The 21,513-nt window shown below is 44.6% G+C and overlaps 1 protein-coding gene across 30 annotated transcripts in view; it reads left to right on the plus strand.

The window, feature by feature from the left end:
- Nucleotides 1–21,513, plus strand: part of LRRFIP1 (LRR binding FLII interacting protein 1) — a 106,171-nt gene that overhangs the window by 49,444 nt on the left and 35,214 nt on the right. For 5 of the 30 annotated variants that reach the window (XM_077181009.1, XM_077181016.1, XM_077180999.1 and 2 more), the window contains exons 3-11: nucleotides 3,464–3,481; nucleotides 6,752–6,799; nucleotides 8,052–8,096; nucleotides 8,619–8,669; nucleotides 11,989–12,021; nucleotides 13,493–13,540; nucleotides 16,819–16,875; nucleotides 19,751–19,831; nucleotides 20,965–21,009. The exons of 3 other annotated variants lie outside the window; for them this stretch is intronic. In XM_077181009.1, the coding sequence (XP_077037124.1) occupies nucleotides 3,464–3,481; nucleotides 6,752–6,799; nucleotides 8,052–8,096; nucleotides 8,619–8,669; nucleotides 11,989–12,021; nucleotides 13,493–13,540; nucleotides 16,819–16,875; nucleotides 19,751–19,831; nucleotides 20,965–21,009 (426 nt within the window). The remainder of the gene's footprint in view (nucleotides 1–3,463; nucleotides 3,482–6,751; nucleotides 6,800–8,051; nucleotides 8,097–8,618; nucleotides 8,670–11,988; nucleotides 12,022–13,492; nucleotides 13,541–16,818; nucleotides 16,876–19,750; nucleotides 19,832–20,964; nucleotides 21,010–21,513) is intronic. 22 more of the 30 variants (XM_077181015.1, XM_077181004.1, XM_077181010.1 and 19 more) reach the window with 19 other exon arrangements.

Below are 21,513 nucleotides of genomic sequence, written 5' to 3' on the forward strand. Positions count from 1 at the left end.
GATTAGCCCAGGACATGGGGAGTCCCTCTGAAGATAAGGGTGTTGATCACTCCTGAATCACAGAGATGTGAATCAATTTCTGTATTTATTAGAGGATGTATTCTTGATGATGAGGCTTTAGGAAAGGCACAGGTCTGACAAGCTTGAATGCTTCTGGCTTCTCATTCAGAGCTGCTTTGTTGTTGTTACCAACCAAAGATGTAAATAATTAATCTGGAGGTCTGGTTAAATTCTCTGGTTTGCTTCCACACATCAGTGAGTGCAGGACAGCTCTTATTGCCAGGGCCTTTCTGAGCTGGAAGGATAATTAAAATATGTGGTTTTTCCTCCCTTCCCTGGTTTCCCAGCACTGGTGGGAGTCAGAGCAGTGATGGGTCCTGGTTTACCATACCATGCTGCCATGCTTTTGAAACACTTGGTTTCCAGCTGCAGAGTCTGAGGCCAGTCCTTTGGCTTGTACTGTTGAGATGTGCCTGGTCCTGAGACAAATTCCTGTGTGCATTCAAGTATTTATTGTTAATTCAGGCAGAACAGCAAGCCAGGAGTGGGCAGCCCAGTTTTTCTGAGTAACAATTTGTTAATTCTCAGGGGCTACCAGGTAAAATTGGAGGAAGAATTTTTTTTTTCTGTGCATTTATTTTTTTCTCTCAGAAGTTTGACCTGAAATGTATTAAACCCTTTTTTTTCCCAAGCAATATTTAACAGTAACAGTTTTGAGACACGTGAAAGCTGCAGCAGTAGGGCTAATTGCAGAGAATGCTTTCTGTAGGAGTGCTTTCTGTGTGTTCTGCTGGCAAGGCTTTAAATGTCTCTTCAAGGGCTGACACTTGGAGACCACAGTGCAAGCTGATATTAGTGCCTGAAGTGAAAAGAGGCTGATCTCCTCCCACTCCTTAATCGGTGGGATAAGATTCTTCCCTGCCAGTTCACACAGCAGATGAGCCTGTACTTCTGGTTCAAGGCAAGTGCACTGTGCTGGTCTCCTGCCTTCATTTGCAGCACTTGCTTTAAGGGCACAGCATGAAACTTGCCTTGGCTGTTTTGTAAATTCCTTCCTTACCTCACTTGCACATATTTTTCCCCCTTTGGATTCATATTTCTTTGGAATAAAATGTGCCACCAATGCTTTCTAGTAAAAAAAAAAAGGGAAAAGCAGATTCTTGTGGCTCGAATGGGGAGGGGTGAGACTGGCTATGAAACTTGGTGCTTACATAAGCAGGGAAGAAATGAAGGAGGTTTGTGGTGGTTCATCTGTGTCTTACACACTCACTGTGAAGATGCTCAGGAAAATTTGAAGAGGGATGATGTAGATGATGTTTTTAGCAGACTCTTCTGCCACCATCTAACACTGGCTTTTTCTGTCCAGTTTTAAACCTACTTCTATGAAAAATTTTATTTTTGTGGGCAACCTCCTTTGATGAGGAAATCAGGAAAGCTGTCTGCTGTTAATACTGTGGATGAAACACATTTGGGTTTTTTGGTCATACCCTAATACAGAAAACTGTGTACCCTAATACAGGAAAGTGCTCTTTAAAGCATTTGACTGCTTGCTTAGATGTGTATTGACTCTTTTTTGGGGGCACACATCTGCAACAGAGGTGATTGTTTACAAGTGTGTGTTTTTTCTAAAGAGGATAATGTAATTAGAGAATCCTAAAATGGCTTGGGTTTGAAAAACCCTCAAAAACCCCCTGATTCCAGCCTCCCTGCCATGGACAGGGACACCTTTCCCTCGTGCACTGCTGAGGGATCAGTCACTTTGGAGCAGAGCTGTAATGCCTGTTGGCTAATGGGTTCCTCCAAAACTCCAGGTTTTATAAGAAGCTGGAATAGTTGAATGATGAATTTGGCTTTATCCCTGAGGCCTCCCCACCTCCCCCCACAGTGCCTGGCCTGAACAAGGGCCCCGTTGTTATCTTGTCCATTGGCAATTTGGGTCCTGGGCACGAGGCTCCTTGTGTGCCTTGCTTTGGACTCAGCAGGGAATGAATACCTGCTGTGCCAGGCCTGGAGCACTGGGCTTTGAAAAATAAGGATTCCATGGAGCTGCCTCCAGGAGTGGGTGAAAAAAAAAAAAAAAAACAGCATGGAAAAGTTAAAGCTTTGAGGTTAATCAGCTGTGTGGTAATTGCCACATTTGAACCTGTGGTGTTTGGCTCCTGTGTGTGTGGATGAAAGGCACTCTGAGTGTGCCATGGAGAAGCCAGAAATTGGAATTGTGGTGCAGCCTTGGGGGAGGGCCCAGTTCCATTTTCCTCTCCATGGCTTTCTTAGGGAAAGGGAAGGTGGGGTGGTTACTTGTGTGGTGGGAATGCTGATTTTTAAATGGGTCCTAATTTTCCCTCCTGTGCTTGCTGGAATGAGAATTAAAGCTGCTGAGGCATTAATCTGGGTTGTGCAGTCGTCCTTTGTGAAGGGGAACCTGATCAGGAGGGCAGGGATTGAGAGACATAAGCTTTGCTTCCCAGCACTGGGATCCAGGTTCCCATGAGGTATCCCTGAGAGCAGTGAATGCCAGGGATCCTCCAAATACCCCAAAATCTGGGGGACTTGACTGCCTTGCCCCCAGAGGATTGTGCAGCCAGCCAGGTGGTTTTGAACAAGAAGAGTTCTTTGGGGTAACCAGCAATGTTTCTGGTTTCAGGAAAGATGTGAGAAAAAAACTGTTTTTTGTTTTCATGTGGATTCACAAAGCTCATCAGTCAAGGGCAGTTCTCCAAGAGCACAAAATTCAGGTGCAGTAGAGTGGCTGTAAAGGTTTTGTGTCTTATCAAAATGCTCCAAGACTATGGAACAACAGTGTCAGCAGGGCATTTATTAAAGCCTGAAAATAGTGTGAGGCTCCACAGAAATATTAAAAATTGACAGAACAACCTGCAGGGATCCTTTAAGGCCGTGCAAGGAATTTCCCAGGAATTTTCACACACTGGCACTGTGCTGTGCACAGGTGAGAGGTGTTGGGTTGGTGCTTTTGTAACTGTGATTTATCCCTCAAGGACAAATTCTATCCTCCAAAGAGGAACAGTTGATCTGTAGTTAATGCTGTTTGCTTTTATTGTGCTGGTAGATACACAGCTTGTCCCGGGTGAGTATTTGGGCATCCATTCCTGTTTTGGAGGCAAGGCTGGAAAAATGAGAGGTCCTGGCTCACAGCTGGGCTGGGCTCTGGCCTGGTGCAAAGCCTGGGGATAAAATGTCCCATGTGCACCCCAGAGCCTGGTGGGAATGGGAACAGGAATGCTGTGCTCTAGCCAGTCACGTGGAGGAGGCCCACGATGCAAACACTGCTTTTGTCCTGCCTAAATCCACAGGGCTTCACTGTGCTCTTCTGTGTATTGATGTTCTGCTGTATTTTCTCTATAAATGCTGTTTTTTCCCTCCAGAAGGAGCTGTGGAGCATTGCTATGTATCCATCATTCATGCTAGCTTTGTTCCTTGTTTTTTCCTCTCCCTTTCCCCCCAGATCTATCAGGTGCAGAAGGTAGGGCTTGCTCGCTTTCCTTCTTGTTTGCATGCCTTCTTCTTCCCACCCTGTGAGTCTTGCTACAGTTTCACAACCACACAGCCATTTAGGTGGCAAAAGACCTCCAAGATCCTCGAGTCCAACCTTGGAAATCCTCTGAAGAGTGGGAGATGCCCAGCAGGCTGCAAATTTCTGTGTAATTCTGCCCTCCCCTCCCATAACCTTGTGGGGTGGACAGTCAAGGGCAGTGGGGGAAGATGACCCATGTAAGGTGTCTGGTCAGGCACTTAATGTGATTTTTTTCTACAGCCTGTTTGGCAAAGGATAAGCAATAGCAGAGAAGTGACTTGGCAAAGCAGGGTCACAGGAGGGCACAGTGGCTCCCTGTGTCACCTCTGTTCATGTGCTGAAGGCCAAGAAAATCACTGGAGTGTTTCAGGCTGGGCAAGCATTTAACAGGTGCCAGCAGGAAGAATGACTTGCAGATGACTTTATTTGCACAAAGTCACTGAAGGAAATCAGGGATGCTGTGTTTGAATTCATAATCCTTGGGTAAATAAATTGTATGGCCTTCAACCCACACATTAAACGTGATTTTATATTGTTTAATCCTCTGTCATCTCAGTTTAAAGTCATGATCTCTTCCCTCTTCCCAGTTTCCTTTCCACAATGATGGCAAAGAGGATGATAACAGTAGCTCTAACTGAGGTCACTTGCCATGTAGAAACAGAGATTTTGGGGTTTGTGTCGTGATGTCTGGCTGAAATAACAGCCAGACATCTGAAAAGAACTGAATATAACAGCCTGGCTGTTCTACACTTTCAGCATGTGAGCTGAGTGGCACCTAGAAACAGAAATAACTCCCAAGGATTTTTTCCAGGGAGGGAGAAAGCACATTTTTCTTCAAGCCTGCCATTTTCTACCTTATTGAATATTTCTCTTTTTTTTTTTTTCCCTGAGTGTTTTTATTGCTTGCTGAGTGCTGAATGTCTCCCTAAACCACAGTGTGCTTGGTTTTGTTCTGACACTCCAGCTGCCCTAACTGCATGTTTCAAAGCCTGACCCAGCCCTGCATGTGCTTCTTGGGAGTGCTGTTCTCCTCTTTGAGTGTGTATGTATATGAAAAGAGCTGCTCAAATCATGTGCTCTGGTATTTAATCCTGGCCCCATGAATTTGGCAACAAGTCCCTCTCACTCCTGGTTTTATTTCTGGAGTTGACTGCGCGCTGAGTGACTCAGTGTCTGCCCATGGATGGACAGGCTCCTTATTAATCTTCTTTATGGGAATTAATTTAACCTCCTGGTGCAGAAGCAGCCCCCTGGGAGCCAAGGAGGTTGTTTACTGTTGGTGTCCTGACATGGATGAGGAGATAAGTGGGTTATGCTCCCAACATCCCATGGTGAGTTTGTGAGTCCGGCAGTTTCGCTGGCACTCAGTGAGCGAATCGCATCTGGAATTCTCTCTCAGTGGTATTAACATCATTAATTATTGAATTGTAATATCACTTTTCGAGGTGGAAGGGAACCTGAGTCCAGCAAGGGCCTCTAACTGAAACCTGAATGAATAGAAAAGCAGCATTTCCTCCTTCAACCCATTGGAATCAGGCCCCTGGGGCAGAACAGAAGAGTTGGTGTAGAGGGAGAACTGAGAAAAGTGGCTGTGAGGGGTCAAAATACTTGAGAGCTCAAAAGCTGCCAGTTCAGTCCAGTATGACACGTGTTCTTTAAAAGATTATAAATTAAAATAGTCTCTGGCAGTCTCATTCATTAAGATTTTTCTTCAGGGGATGTTAAGCATGTAGCTGAGTAATTTGAAATGGAGAAGGAAAAGCCTGTAAGTGGAACCTAAACTGTGACATAGCAAGTCTTGTAAGGGCTGTTTCCTTATCTGCCTTTTGCAAGGCTGAATTCATAAACCAGTGTCAGACAGTGAGAGGGCATGAAAAGAAAGCAGCAAACCCTAAAAAAATTACAATGTGTTTATGGATCCTTCCTATGCGTGAAAAAGGATTCTCCATTTTAATATTGTGTTTCAGTTTTTTAAATTGATGTTTAGTGTTAGAAAATGTTCTCAGTCTGTTAATGGCTAAAAAGCCTCTAATAAGGCTTTACCTGACCTGCTTTACTACAAAGCATATAATCTGTAGGTTCTCATCGTGTACACAGCTCTGGGAGTTCATGGAATTCTCAGGGATCATTCTCAAGCTGAGATGTGCATGACAATTACTTTTATAACAAGCTGGTGCATGGGTTATGAATCTGAAGTGGGAATAAAGTAATACAGCACTGAAGAACGTGCTGCTGTTTGGTTTGGTTTATCAGTAAATGGTGAATGAGGTTTTAAGGGTGAAAATAAAATTACATTAATACCATTGAGCGAATGCTAAAACCAGAGTGCAATACAGAACAGGTTCCTGATTTTTTTTGAAAATAATTTCCTAAGGTTTTGGCTGTTGATACTCCTGCTTCCTCAAGCCTGTAAGAAAGCTCTAAAATACATATTCTTCCTTAATTAAGTAGGATTGCCATTTGCCTATTGTTGCGCTTTAAGCCAGTGATTTTAATTCACACAGGAATCATTTTAATGGACACCATTAAAAACACAAAATTCCTGAGACCAGATTTGCAGGCTTCTTTGGGGAGGAAGAAAAGTCCCATTAAACCTGTGGATCTTTGAACAACTTGCTGTCTGGGGGAAATTCAAGTTCATTGGGAAGTTCCCAGTGTTGTCTTGCCTGCACTGGTGGATCTTGTCCTCTTGTACCCTTGTTGGTGCTGCCACTGCTCTCAGGTGGGTCAAACGTAGGCAAAAAGCCTGGTGCTCTGAAAGGAGCTCTGTGGAGCTCTAATGCAGCAAATCAGGGTGCCCAGAGATGAGTTGTGCCCAACTTGTCTGCCCAGTTTGACAGACCTTTACGGGAAACATGATTTGACAGCAATTTTCATCCTGGAAGTGACCTGTGCTCGCCTCCCTTGTAATGAGTCTTGACTTAACTGGGTCAGGAATTCAAGACTCATTACTCTCCTTGCTCCTCTCCCCCAGCACAGGGGGTTTTGCAGTGCTGAGGGAGAGGAAGCTGCTGAGCACCTTGGTGATGCCCAAAGTCCCCTTTCACCTTTCCAGGCAGCTTTTCCCAGGCATTCATTCCGGTGCCACGCAGCACAGCTCTCACTGGCACAGTCATGTGGAGCTGTGTGGCTTGGCCAAGGCCTGGCAGTGCATGCCTAAATGTTCTGTGTCTGCTTTTCTCATCTAAATTCTGGTTTTTTTCCCTTTTCTGTCTGTAGAAATATTATGGGCTGGATACTAAGTGGGGAGACATCGAGCAATGGATGGTAGGACTTGATCAACGTAGCTCAACAACTTTTACATGTGGCAGTTCTGTGTAGTTCATAGAGCTTGAGATCCCTCCAAGTAGGTATTTTCATCCACTGGGAGTGTGAGTTCCACTCCAAGCAATCCCACAGTCTTGCTTTTCCAACTGAAATGTGAGTTTTGATCAGCTTAAAACTGGCAAGGACTGGGTTAGAGCCATCTCTTTTTACACACCTGTGTCCACGCTATCGTTGGAAGATCAGGTTAGGGTAAAAACCTGTTAAAGCCCCTTGGGATGCAGGGAGTAATTGTGCTCATTTTACTTTTTGTGGGTTTCATCACCACTTGAGTCTTCTTAAATCTGCCTTCAGGTAAATTGTGGGCAAGTTTTACTCATGCTGTTTCATTTCCCTTAGCACTTACTGGCCCAGGGAAATCCCTCAAAGGAATTATTACTGCCATGTGGCAATCCTCACTTTTTTCCAATAATACCCTGCTCTGGATTTTAGAATTTGCTAAAACCAGTGAATACCAGCTGCAGACTTGGCCACTAGCAACATCTGACTGTTTTAACACCCATGATAGGAGATGAAGTTGCTAATGGGCTGGAAGTCACTGGCTTCAAATGTGTTTCAACCCTAAGTTTATGAAGCCAGTTAGCAGCCATGCCAGCTGAAAGCTGTGGCCTTGCCCTGCAAAACTGAGTAGTGAACACTGGCAAAGGCAAAACTGAACAGCCAGCTTCCAGTGTGGAAGGTAACTTCCCAAATTCCCAATTCCTTGGTCTTTGATAATTAACCAGTAAATACTGGTCTGCATGGACCACCCACCCACCCCAGACTCACACTGGGGTCTCTTCAAATCCTTGCTGGATGAGCATATCTCCACCTTACTGGCAGTTCCCTTGCTTGGAAATCAGCTCACCTGTGACAATCTGTTGACTACAATATTAAAACTTTTTTTTTTTTGCTGTTTTCTACTGCTGTTTTTAAATTCAGTGGCAAATCCATTTGTTAAAACCATCTTGTTGAAATGTAAAACATCTGATGGCGTTTCCAGTGTCACAGAGGCTGTGTAGCAGAGAGGAATTTTGGGGTCTCAGAGGAGGGAGGAAGGGTTTTTCTGCTTTGACAGGGTGTCACCTCCTGTTGTTTGGTTTAACTTTACTGGCTCCTAAGAGTGGCTGGAGTTCAGTGTGTGTTTCTGGAAGGCTCTGTTGCTGTGTCTGTCCTCTCAACACCTCCCTCTGTTTTCTCTCTGCTGCCTTGGTAGGAAGACAGTGAGCGTTATTCCCGTAGAGCCCGAAGAAATGCCTCGGTCAGTACCTGCTTTTGCTTTTTCTGTTCAGCCAGACATTTCAGATTAAGAAAACAGACACTGTATAAGTGTACAAGGCACTTCCTTCTCAAAAGAAAAGGAACCAAAACAAGCTCCCACCACCCCTGGCAAGTGGAAACCCCAAAGCCACTTCCTGACTTCTCTGCCCTCTCTCCCCAGTCACTCCAGGGAGTTTTTTCAAATGTGCAAGAATAAAGGGGGTGGAAAGGGGGAAATAACCTGTTTGGAGTGTTTAATGTTCATTAAAGGGCCAAGAGCATAGAGCAGGGAACACCTGAGCAAGCTCCTGCTTCACCCTACAGTAAAATGCTTGACTGTTTCTTGGGCAGGGTGTGATTTCATTTGCTTTCTGCTTATACTTCCAATGCAATTCTTTTGTAAAAACATTGAGTTTGTGCATCTTTCCCTTCCTCCTGTCCCATCAAAGCCATCAGTGCCTGTTACCTGTGTTCTTTTCACTGTTTTGTTTTTTTTTTTTGTCTCTACGCTTTCTCTCGCTAGGCTTCGGATGAAGATGAGCGCATGTCAGTGGGTAGCCGTGGAAGCCTGAGGGTTGGTAAACTGTGCAACCTCTGTGTGCATGTCTGTGTGTGGCTGTCACTGTCCCCTGTGCCCCCACACTCCGAGGGGACTGTCCTGGACGTGTTCCATGTCGGGTTTTTTCAAGTGGATCATTGATTGTCTCCAGTGTGTGCCCCGTGCAGGACCCTTTGTGGTCACTGCTCTTCACTCCTGCAGGAGGGACTCAGCCAAGACATTGGTGTCTGCATGCACCTTGTGGGCTCCCCTGTTTCACTCCTGCAACTGGAAATTTGGGAAGGGGAAAGTGCTGGTGGGGTCAGTGTTTATTAGCCCAGGAAACCAGGAGTGATTGATCAGTGGAAATAAGTGTTGGGCGCTTTGGAATTGCAGGTGAATACTCATAAAATAACAGAATATCCTGAGCTGGAAGGGACCCACAAGGGGATCATTGATCCAGCTCCTGTCCCTGCACAGACACCCCAACAATCCCACCCTGACATCCCTGAGAGCCTTGTCCAAACTCTCCAGGAGCTCTGGCAGCCTTGGGACTGTGCCCATTCCCAGGGCAGTGCCCAGCACCCTCTGGGGGAAGAACCTTTCCCTGATATCTAACCCCAAAATCCCTCTGACACAGCTCCAGCCATTCCCTCAGGTCCTGTCACTGGTTACTGGCTTTAAAAATGCTTTAGAAATACTTGAAAATCATCTGAGTTTTGTGGAGGTGGGATTAGTAAAGCAGTGAGTACTCATCTCTAGGAAAAGTTCAAACAGTCTTTTCCTCAAAATGTCCAGACAGTATTTTCCCAGATAACACACATTTCTATAAACCTTAACTCTGTTTCTAAATACTGTCTAAAAGACTCATTAAAAAAAAAATTCTGCTGCAGAGCCTTCTCAGGGATCCCACTGTAAAGTTGCACAAAATGTGCTTAAAAATATAAAGTGCTGCCTTGTTCCCTTTTTACTGGAATCCTTATTGCTACTCATGAAATGCTGTTAAAACCTTTTTTGCTCAAGATAACAAACTTGAGTGCTTTTCAGAGCTAGGAGATGCCTCAAAGCTCCAAAGATTCAGTGAAGAAAAGCCTCTCTGCACAGCAGAACGTGAAAAGCAGTGTTTATTTTACTTAGGGTTAAATGTTGACATATGGAAGCGTTTTTTGGAGGGGAAAAAAGATCTCTAGTTCAGTTGAAATATCAATTCTGTCTGTTTGGAAGGTGATGACAACACAAATGGGTTGTTTATCCCTGGCTGTAATGTGGCACGATGCAAACACACTGGCTCTGTCTTTACAGAGAGAGATTTCATCTACAATATCTTCTCTTCATGGAAATCCACCACTGATTCTTTCTGAGGTGCTTTTGCAGCACAGTCCCGGGGTTTGTATACATTTAAAGAGCAGAAGCCCTGCATTCTGCCTCCTCACCAAGCCTTGGAGGAGCTTTTCTGGCCCTTTTCCCCCGAGCAGTCTCAGGCTGTGATAACCAGCAGCCTCCAGCTGCTCCGTCGTGGGATGGCCCCAAATTCCTCCTACTTCTGCAAGGAATGTCCTTCTCTGACAGAAGGATCTGCCTGAAACTTTCCACCCTGGTGTTTCTCAGTGATGTTGCACAGCCCCTGTCCCCAAAAAGCAGCGTTTGGTGGTGGATGTGCTGACATTTTGGCAGGCACAGGAGAAGTTTTGACAGAATTTCCTTGCCTCATTTTTGTGTCACTGGGATTGTAGAAGCACATAAATATTTGCCAGTCTGAACTGAAATTTAGCCTTCTACATCTTCCAGTTGTTCTATTCACAATTAATTGACAGAATCACAGAATGGGTTGAGTTGGAAAAGACCTTAAAACTTGTCTTGTTCCACCCCCTATCACTAGCCCAGGTTGTTCCAAGCCCCATCCAGCTTGGTCTGGAACACTTCCAGGGATCCAGGGGCAGCCACAGCTTCTCTGGGCACCCTGTGCCAGGGCATCACCACCCTCACAGGGAAGAATTTCTTCCTATTACCCAATTTTAACCTAATTTTTGTCAGTTTGAAGCCCTTCTTTCCTTCCCTGTCACTCCAGGCCCTTGTACACAGCCTCTCTGATTACTATCCCAGTGTGGATTTACAGCAGATGCTTTTGGTCATTTGACCACATCTGTGGCCAGTCTGTGAAGGTTTGGCTCTTGCTGCATCTGTCTTTAAAATAACAAAGCCAAAAGCCCCATAAATTTTGACCAACCTTAAAAAATCACCTGAGTTCTTGGGTCGAGTTTGTCTTTGGAGCTATTTTAGCCTGAAGTCAGCATCAGAATCAGTTGCCTTGTGTCCATGAAGGGTTTATAAAATGCCTTGGAGAATTCTGAATGATGCTGTCTTTTTGGGGGCTCTCCTTCCATTGTTGCAGGATGCCATTTTTGGAAAATTCCTGTTCCATCTTTGGCACTCAGGCTCCTTGCACTGTGAGGGGCTGGTGGTACCAGGGGCTCCTTTTTGCAGCTGTGCTTCTCTTCTGTGCAGGAAGTTTTCACTGAAGTGAGCCAATATCACACATTCACTTCTCCCTAGGGCTTCACCACCCCACAGATCTGTATGGGTTTCACTCTGCACTTTTCTCCTGGAATATTTTTGAAGTGAATGCCTGGACTGCAGGCACCAGAGATGTGCTGAGCTAGCTTTTAGGGAGCCTTCTGGATGCTTCTGGCAGAGCAGGCAGCCCTACACACTGCAAAACCTCCAGAGATATTCATTAGACCAGGCCAGCAGATGGGCTGAGGCTCCAGAGCTGTGACTGTGCTGCAAACAGGGACCAGGGGTCCAGGGCTGTGTCTGTGCCTCCTCCATGGAGAGGCTTCTTCAGCAGCTTCCCTGATGATCCTGAACCCATCAACAGCTCCTGCCACTCCTGTTCCAGGAGTTCTGCAAGCTCAGTTCTGTATCATGCAGATTTTCCTAGGGGAGCTCAGTAACATCAGCCTGTGTTTGTTGAGGCTCTCGAGCCTTTCTTCAGTCTCCTTTCTGTTTCATTTGTCCTGGTTCTCCCACTTCCCAGCTGGCTGTCTCTAATCCAACACCATCAGCATGAAATATTGTTGTGTTATCAATCACTCCTGATTAATTTGTGCATCCTTATTTTATCAATCACTCCTGATTAATTTGTGCATCCTTGTTTTGTATCCTCCCAGCTTCCAAACTTGTGCCTTTGTGCAAGAAATCCTGCATTATCAAAGTTCTTCAGTTGGGATTTCCATCTCCCTGCCTATTTTTGTGTTTGTTTGTTGTTTGTTTTGTTTTGGGGGAGTTCCTTTGGTTGACATAACTTGTGTTTTCCTTTGTTTTCTGATTTCCCTCTCCTCTCATGCCTTTACAGTCTCATTTGGATTATGCCAGCACCTACCCAGTGGTGAGAATAGTCTGCAAGTTGCAGAGCGTGTGTGTGTGTGTTCAAAAACTAATCATGAAGAAGAAGCTAACACAGGTTGTGATAACTGCTCTGAGATCAGGGTGATCTGGAAGCATCCTGAGGCAGTTTGTGGTCTGTGATGTCAGGGTGCCACTTCCTCTCCTCCTGCTCTGACACAGTTCAGATGAGAAGTGACAAATGATTAGAGAGATCTGAGCTGCGTTTAGCTCAGGAGTTACCACAGGCAGAGCAGAATGGATTTCCCCTGAAACACTGTCTCTGTTAAAGCCTGTCCATTGTTGGACCAACTGCATCTGGATTTATTTCAGCACAGATCTGGAAAGGAATAAAAATCTCATAAACTCACTGTAAATAGATCTAGGAAAGGTGACAAGATGTGGTATTTTCAGGGTCCCCAGGATGAAGGAGGAATTGAGAATCTGACTCCATGTTCTCAGAAGGCTAATTTATTGTTTTATGATATTATATTAAGGAATGCTATACTAAAACTATACTAAAGAATAGAGAAGGGATACAGACAGAAGGCTTAACAAGATACTAATGAAAAACTTGTGACTTTCCAGAGTCCTGACACAGCTGGCTGTGATTGGTCATTAAGTCAAAACAATTCACATGAAACCAATCAAACAACCACCTGTTGGATAAACAATGTCCAACCCCATTCCAAAGCAGCAAAACACAGGAGAAGCAATCAGATAATATTGTTTTCATTTTTTCTCTGAGGCTTCTCAGCTTCCCAGGAGAAGAAATCCTTGGCAAAGGGATTTTTCCAGAAAATATGACAGTGACAGACAGGACAAACACACTGCCTACCAAAGCTGCAGCTTGTGTTACCTTCACTTGAGAGGACAAAATCACATTAATAATAATGCTTTGACAGCAAGTATTTGCTCTGGGAACACTGAGATAAAGCAGCTCCTGAAAGAACAGAAAGGGGCAACGAGGACTAAAGCTCAGTTTAAAACATTTCCACAGCTGGGTGTGCTGGTGTCTGCAGGAAGCAAACTGGGCAGTGCAGTCCTGTAGATTCCCCTGCTTTTCCCCTCTCCTTCATTCCCGGCGCTGTTTCCAACCAGGAGCGCAGCGCATCCCTTTGTGCCTGACCTACATCCCAGAATAGTTCCAGCACGTTTGGGTGTTTGCATGGCTCTATTGATACAGTCAGGATGGACAGCTGTGCATTGACTGAGCCCAGCCAGCGTGGCTGATTGGAAGCACAGCTGCTAAATTTACCAGTGCCATCAGCACTTGAGAATATTCCCAATAACCGAGCAATATTCCCAATAACCGAGCAATATTCCCAATAACCGAGCGTTTGACTCCAGGGGTGCACTGGCTGCTCCCCGAGCCCTGCTCTGCTCCTCTGCCTGCATGGGGATGTGCATGCCTGGCCCCACATGGGGGTGCACACACTCACTGATCTCACCCCACGTTCTTCATCCCACTGCAGGCTGGATTAGAGAGTGAGAGGACCAAAAAGAAGAACTACTCCAAAGCAGTATGTATTTCTGTGTGTCTCAGAGAGGGTTCTGCCTCCAAAGCCACTGTGGCAGGACAAGGAGTGTGTGCAGGTGGGAGAGCTGCCAGCCCAGTGTCAAGGATACACCACAGCTATCAGCAATTGCTAGGGAATAATGAGCACCAGTTCATCTCCAAAATGTGGGATAATGCAAACTCTTATTTCAGTGCTGTGCATAAAGAGCATGGGGGAACTCAAAACCTTACTGGAGCTACCTAACTTGGACACAGAAATAGGCAATGTTGAGAGAATGTCATAGAATCCCAAATGGTTTGGGTTAGGAAGGCCCTGAAACCCCATCTCATTCCACCCCCTGTCATGGGTGAATCTTATCCCAGGCAGGCAAAGAGGACACTGATGCCTCAGGTTTTCTATTTTTCAGATTCTGTGCTGCTTTAGTGTGTGGGTTTGAGCCTCATGTTAGGGGATGGTGAGCTCTCTGCACAGAGCAGGGAGACAAAACAATTCCTTCTCCAGCTGGGGACCAAGGACAAATCATCCAAATCTCAGGCCCAAGAGCACAATCAATGTGGGCTGAAAAGAGAAGAACAAGCAGGATGGGACTTCATAACCTAAAGCTATAAATGGACAATTAACTCCAATATGCAAATGGACCAGAAGTTATAAAAGTGAGAGACCCTGTGACCAGTCATTCATTTTGTGACCATTTTGGCTCATCTTGGGTGCAGCTCTGGCTGGACTCTTGTGCTGCCCAAGGTGGATCCATTGAGGAGATCCTTTTATTTATCACAAATAAATCCCTGCTTTATCCTTTAGCTCATGAGATGGATGCTGGGTTGGGGTTCTTTGCCACTCTGGAAACGAGCAGAGAATTTTTCTGAGGGCTGGAAGTTGGGTGTGGGATTGAGAAAGCCTGAGGGAGCAGCACCAGCTGCAGCCTGAGGTAAAAAAAAAAACATTACAAGCAGAAATGGACACAGTGACAGTGAAATGGTTTCCTTTGTCAAAAGCAAGAAGAAAATACAGAGAGAAAAATAGGGTCACAAAAGGGAGAAAAGTAAAATGGAGTCATTTTAGCCTCTCTAGCATGCAGTGTTATTTGTTCCAGTTTTCATGAGGGTCAGATGCTTTGCATGTAAATGTAGCCTAGAACAAAGGCCAGCAAGGTCTGATAAAACTGACCCTGCTCTCCAAGAGCTGCCTGGAGCATTTGCCTTCAAAAATATGCACTGGAGAGGTTTCTGAAGAGGATGGGTCAGAGGGGCAGGGAAATGGCCTCAGCGCTGGGGCTTCAGGCTCAACTCTGGGAGACACAGGGCAAATGAGGCAAATTCCTTTAGAAGGGCCTGAACTGTCAAGTGATAACCAGTTACCCTGGGCTTGTGGAAAATCCATCATGCCAATGCAGCTGGAGGTCCTAAACAGGGTAATTATTTCAGGGCATAAAGGATGTTACTGTAAATTGAACTGTGAGGCTCCTGGCTGTCTCTGCGTGACATGAAGTGAAACCTTGGGCCCAGATCTCGTTCTTGTAAAAGGAATGTACAGTTGGAAAAGAGCTTGGTTAGAGAACAGGACAGCTGGGAAGGATCTCAGCTGGTCTGTTCCCAGCTAAGACAGCATCATCTGGGTTTTTTAAGGAGGGAAAAGCAGTTCCCCAGGAGTCTGTATTGCCTGGCTGGCTGAGTGCAGGGAGTGAAGGCAGTTTCATACAAGAGTTAGAGAGAAAATACTGATGATAAACAGGAGACAACTTGTCAAGATGGAATAACAGTAAAAACAAATGGGGAATACCACATCTGGGAAAAATGAAGGTGCCATTACAAAGTAATAGGATGGTTCAGATAGTGATCTGAGGTTACATTTAGTCAATATTGCACAGCTGAAAAAGGCAAACAAGTCCTCAGTGTAGCAATAAAAGGGGTGGTGGAGGTAATTGGTCTGCACAGAGCGCTGCCTTCAGCTGCTGGAGATCCATTTTAACCATTCTTAAGCGTTGGAGATATTCAAGGAGCTTGGAAAAAGAAAAACAAACAACCTGGTAAAAGCTGGAAAGAAGCCAAGCTGTGTGAGAAGACTACAGCAGTATTTTAAATCAGTTCTTGAATAAAAGAAACTTGGACGTTTGCCTTCCATTTGGGGTGATAGGATTGCATTTCAATAGAGATTCTAAGCTATTCCCAGAAGTAGCTTTCCCAGCTTGGCTCTGAATTGGTTTCTAAGTTAATTTGTTTAATTTTTCATGCAAGCTGCTGTATAGCAGATGATAAATATTTCTCTTGGAGATTGATTCAGATTGGTTCTAGTGGATTTTCATTTTGGGAACTCATTAAAACATGGACTTCAAAACTTAATTTTAATAGAAAATTCTAATTAAATTTCCACCAAACCCCCACCCCAAATACACAGAGTGCTTCCTTGTTTTCAGTGTTAAACCAGGGCTGGCTGTGAGGTGATACCTGAACAGTGAATTGCTGGGGAAACCTGAGCTTTTAATGCTGTCTATTGAGGAGACTTTTGGGTCTGTCCTCTCTTCTTCACCACCACATTCCCAGACTCAGGACTGAGTCACTGATTGTTTTCTTTTATTCCCAGCACTGCTGCCATAGGGATTTGAAGCACCTCACCTTGTTTATGGAGCAGTCCTTCTGGGCTTGTTTGTTTTCCCTCCTGACCCCAGGGAGGACAGCTGAGCCCACCCAAATCTCCTACCAGCCCTCAGAATCCTGGGGTGAGGCAGATGGCCACTGTCTGGGTTTCATTCTGATGCTCAAAATCAAAAAGAAGAGAATTTATCCAGCACTGCGTGTTTGCTAAGCTGGATTTCTCAAATAGAATTAATTCCTCTACTACAATTTGCAGCTTTTTAGGTGTTGAGCTGCCTGAGGTATAAACAGCTATAGTGGTTTATGCCCTTTATTGTAGTCTGTGATCTCCTTTTTGTCCCCATTTTGTGTCCTATTCCCTTCACAGTGTTTGAATATAGACCAGTAATAATAGGGGAGGCAAAAAAAAATTTTAACAAAAGGGGGATCAAAAAGGGCAAGCAGGAGTATCCTTGACATTTTTGGCTGTTCTAGAGGCAGTGACACAAATGTTCGTGTCCTCATGTTTGAAATCATGACCTAATCCTGCACTGCTCCTGTTCTGGTGTATCTTTGAAAAGTTCTGTCTCTGCCTTTGCTTTTCATAAGTGATGACATTTGCTTAAAAATTCCCTTCAGGGTCTCTGTCAATTTTTCTTCTCTCCTTTTTTGTCTTTCCTTTTTTGTTTTTTTCCTTTCCTTCCATAACAGACCAATGGTTATGAGGAAGACGTGTATGGATCATCTCAGAGTAGAAAATCTAGCAGGGTTAGTAGATGATTTCTATTGCTATAAAATTCTATCACTCCATTTGATGGGATTAAAGCTAATTAGCAAATTCTTTTTGGCAGTGAAGCAGGTTTTACCTGTCTTGCACGTTGTGGGTTTGGAGTTTGTCAGGCACTGGAGGTGCAGCAAGAAGTTGTCTGGGAAATAAAAAAATCAAAAATCAGGCCATGAGTGGGGAGTCTCAGAAATTGGTACAGAAAGATCTTGGGAGCCAGAGCTGCTTTAACTTGTAAATAAAACTGGTTAGAAATTACATTGTGGCAGCACTGGCAGGGAGGATTTCCACATGCTGGAAACAGAGTGAGTGCTTTACAACCTCTGCAAGGTGTTCATGCTGTGCTCTAGTACTGAATCTCCTAATTTAGTCCATGCCTTGAGATTTCCATAGTTAAAATGGACTTTGAATTTGAATTTGCATAGTTAAAATGGATTTTGAATTTTCCCCAAATGCACATTGTTTATTTGAAGTTTGCTTAACTAAATGCCTTTGGTTTTTTGGCTTTTTTTTTCTTTTTTCCCTTTATAAACCATATCCTAGGGTTTCTGGAAACGCCTACAGAGCTGAAGAGCCAGTGCAAGTGTTCCCACTTAACTACTTAACATTGATGGACTTTTATTTCCAGTCCAGAAAAGCTTAATAATTAACTCAATTGTGAGGATGCAGGTCACAATGTTCCCTCCTGTTCCAGCACAAGTGTTGTGTGTCAATTACAGCAACTCCTGGCCCTGCTTTGTTAAATATTGGGAATTGAGCAAATGATTTAAAGGGGTTGTCCAGGCACAGCCTGGGGGCAAAGGGGGAACTGTTGGGTTTTTTTTTTTCCCTTTATTTTAACAAAGCCAGACAAAAGCTCAGAGCCTGTTGATCTTTGTGCTATCAAGGCTTCTAAAGAAATTTAGTGCTATGCAGCCTAAAGCTCAGTGTTTAGGCCAAAAATAAACTCTTTTAAGCCCCCATTTATCCAAGTGTTTGAGCAATAACATGCTGAACATGAGAGAGAGTTCAGGGGGTGACTTTGTAGGCACGAAGTTAAGCAGGAGCCTGGATAAACAGTGAAATCTGATATTTCACGTCCATCTAAAATTGTTGCTGCCATATAATTTACCTGGCATTATGTGGATAAGAGACAATGAAATACTGTTGCTTGGACTGCTGAAAAAACAGCCTGTCCTGTTGCTGAGCCATTTGAGGAGTTCAAGGAGCTTTATTCTGTAGCACTGGTGATAAATGATGTTCTTACTCTTTACTGACATACTCCAGTGTTCCAAGGACTGCAGGGAGAGCAAAATATCTGCAAGAAAGTCATCCAGGGAGAAGAGGTTGTTTGGTTTCCATTTAAATAATTTAAAATCATGCTGGAATTAGCGTTTGCAGCGTGGGGGTTTAGTCTGAGTAGGGCTTAATTACAGCAACATCATTAGTTCCTTGTAGTTCTGTTGCTGTTTGGATTAATCATTAATTAGGAGGGGGAGGAAGGTTTGGGGGTAACTCAGAATAGCTGAAACTTCAAACCAAATTGATGCCAGCCTGGCTGGCATTCACTTTTTAGGAATATTCTCTCCAAAAAGCCCAAGCTGATTCACAACGTGACAAGGAAAAATGAAAAATAGGAAAATTCTTCAGGACAGCAGGGAAATGATGAATGAACCTGCTGGCAATGGCTGTTTCCAAAATGGGTGTCCAGTTTTAAGTCACAGAAGGGACTGATCTCCATGTGCACACTGCACTTGCAGTGTCACAGGTTGATCCCTTAAATATGATTAATGCTATGTGCCAAACAGCCCACGTGCAGATTGAAAACTCTAAGCAGGAATGAAAATCATTTCTTAAAGTTTAGTTCAGGTTTCCTTTCAGTCAAAGTCTTATTGTACAGGCATTGTTTGGGTGGGTTTTGGTTTTGGTTGTTTCTTGGGTTAGGTTTTTTTTGAGGTTGGACAATGATTTGCCCTCAGCCTGTACCTGTGGTTATTGTGACATATCTAAATTTCTGTTTGCTTACAGTGACAGAAGAAAGCAAACAAATTCCTTTATTTTGCCCCAGATCTGCCTCCTTTGTGAGGAAATTAACACCTCCAAGGATCACAGTGGCGAGGCAAGGATGAGTTAGGGTTTGTGAGGAGCTGACTGCTGAAAGCAGAGAGCCTTGTCTGTCTAGACCCCATGAGAAATGTTTGGAGAGGAAAGGTGTCAGGGAGTAGGTGTGAAAGGAGAGCTCTGGAGAGCAGCAAAGGAGGTGAAAGTGTGAGACCTTTCAGAACAACCATTCCTCATTAAGATCCCCTGAGTAGACCAGAAGTGCAGGGATGACTGGATGCAAGGCAGAAAGCAGGGAGAGAAGGTGTTTAATTTAATGAAGGTGCTTAAAGTCTCACTTCTTTGAGAACAGTTTTCTCTCCACTCAGTCTTGCCATGTCTGACAGTGACTGCTCACACTTCCTGCTGGGCACAGGCAGCAGCTTTGGTCCCTGGCTTTGCTCTCCATCTCCCAGCATCTCAGCTTCTCCTGGGAGTGTAGCTTACAGGACATAAACTCCTGGGGATGTAGCTTACAGGACATGAACTCCTGGGGATGTAGGTTAGAGGGCATAAACTCCCCAGGATCTCAGGAGGAACCTGGCCAGCTCTCTGACCAGTGCATTTTTCCAGTGCTTCAAAGGTCCCACAGTTTTCACACATCCTCACAGCTTTAATGCACTTCTCTCTTCTTCTTGCATCTGTGACCACTTTGACTGCTTTGCAGTTTGTATTCACTTAATTTACTTTTTGCTTCCCATTTAAAGGAATAAAGAGTGAAGCTGAGTTCTCAAGGAGTTCTCTTTTTTTTTTTTTTTTTTGCTTTGTTTGTTAATGCAGGCTTCCTACTACTCTGACCTGGGTCTCCCCAACAGCAGCTATGCTTCCACCTCTCAACTTTCTTCCCAAAATGGAAATTGGGTCTGTTGCCCTCTGGCTTCACCTGGCCTGGACTTTGTTTGGATAATACAACCTCTTGTACTTAGGAATCAATTGGACCAATTGTCAAGAGTCTCTGTAGCTCTTTTTAGTGAAACTTTTAAAAAAAGCCCCAAACAAATCAGACCTTTTAAGATTGGAATGAGTCATGGAAAACTGTTTTCAAATGAGCACAGTCAGTTTTCCTTTGCTGCTCCTCCCTTTCCTTGTCTGCCACTGGCCTCAGTTGGTCTAGAAAGATAAGGGAAATCTTAATTACCTGAAGTTCTCTGTTTGAGGCAGCTCCTCTGCCTAGCGTGTCAGTCTGGTGAGCTTGAGACAATCCAGTCTGCACCACACAAAATTACAGGGAAGCAGCTCCCAGAGTGCTGGGAGAGCATCAGTGAAGTGTAAAACCCCTGGGAGGTTGCATTGTCCCCTGTGTGTGGCAGAGCTGGGTGCCAGCAGAGCTCCAGCAGTGCCCCAGGGGGCAGCTCAGCACAGGGGTGTGGATGGGGCACTGTGGCAGCAGGACCTGGGCTGGGGGTCACTGCTGGAGCCTCTTGCACCCAGTTCTGCCACACACACAGAGTGCTCTGGCTTTGTGTAAGTTCTGCATTTTGGGGGGGATGGTTACTAACACCTGTTTCAGCCTGCTCTGACTGAAGCACTTGTAGTTTTTTCCTGAATTGGTTGTGTTTTCTCTGCATTTGTAAATAATGAAACACACAGGAGATGATCTTACAACTAACAGTGTGTGCTTTGAAGCACTTCTGTGTAGCTCTTTTTCATGAGGACAAACCCCATTTCTGGCTCCTGTACACAAACGTGTGGGAGACAATAACAGCTTAACAACCTAAAATTAAATTCTGCTGTTTTGCTTTTGCATACTGTCTGTGTCCTCCCTTCCTGTAGGAAATGCACGTGCCTGCTTGGTATTCTTAGTCTTTGGGGAGCAGAGATCTAATGCTTTCATGGAGCACATGACTAATATTCTCTGTACTGGGCTTCCTTCTGTTGTCATGTAGTGGTCCTAATCTCTCACTAAGAGGGTTCATTCTGCTCTAGGCACCTGGTTTTTTTTCCTGTTGAATTTTCTGTGCCAAACCAAAAAGTGTTGTGCTTGTCTCCCCCAGCCCTCCCTGCTGTACAGCGATGCCCTGCCAGCCAGGAGTTACAGGGTTTGTTGTGCTGATGCTCTGAGCACCAACACCAGAGCCACCCACCCCCAGCCATGCACATCCTGTCCCCTGCCTCTGTCTGTCATTCCCCCTTGGGTGCATTTATTTGTCTCACCCCTGCTGTCCCATCCATCTGAATGCCACGTGTGTGATGCTGTTTGTGCACACCTGGGTTTGCTGAGCCTTCCTTTAATTCCTGTTGGGATTGTGCTCATGGGGTTGTGATGCTGCCAGGGAATTGTCTTCCTCGGTGTCTTTCCAGGAGCAGGACAGAGAGGCAACATCAATTCTTGCTGGCTGCTTAAAAACTAACAAATAGAATTTTTTTAGACAAATTCCTGCCTTCTTCTTTAAAATGAGCTTCTCAGAATTTTTTCTCAAAGCTTAAAGGTAGAGTTTCCCACTCCCCTTGAGTTTCCTGAACCATATATCTCTATGCTAAACCAGAGTCTGTCTTAAAATATGCATTTTCCTCCTATTTTATTAATTTACTAAACTGGCTGG

Source organism: Agelaius phoeniceus, chromosome 7, assembly GCF_051311805.1.
Source record: "Agelaius phoeniceus isolate bAgePho1 chromosome 7, bAgePho1.hap1, whole genome shotgun sequence".
NCBI lineage: Eukaryota > Metazoa > Chordata > Aves > Passeriformes > Icteridae > Agelaius > Agelaius phoeniceus.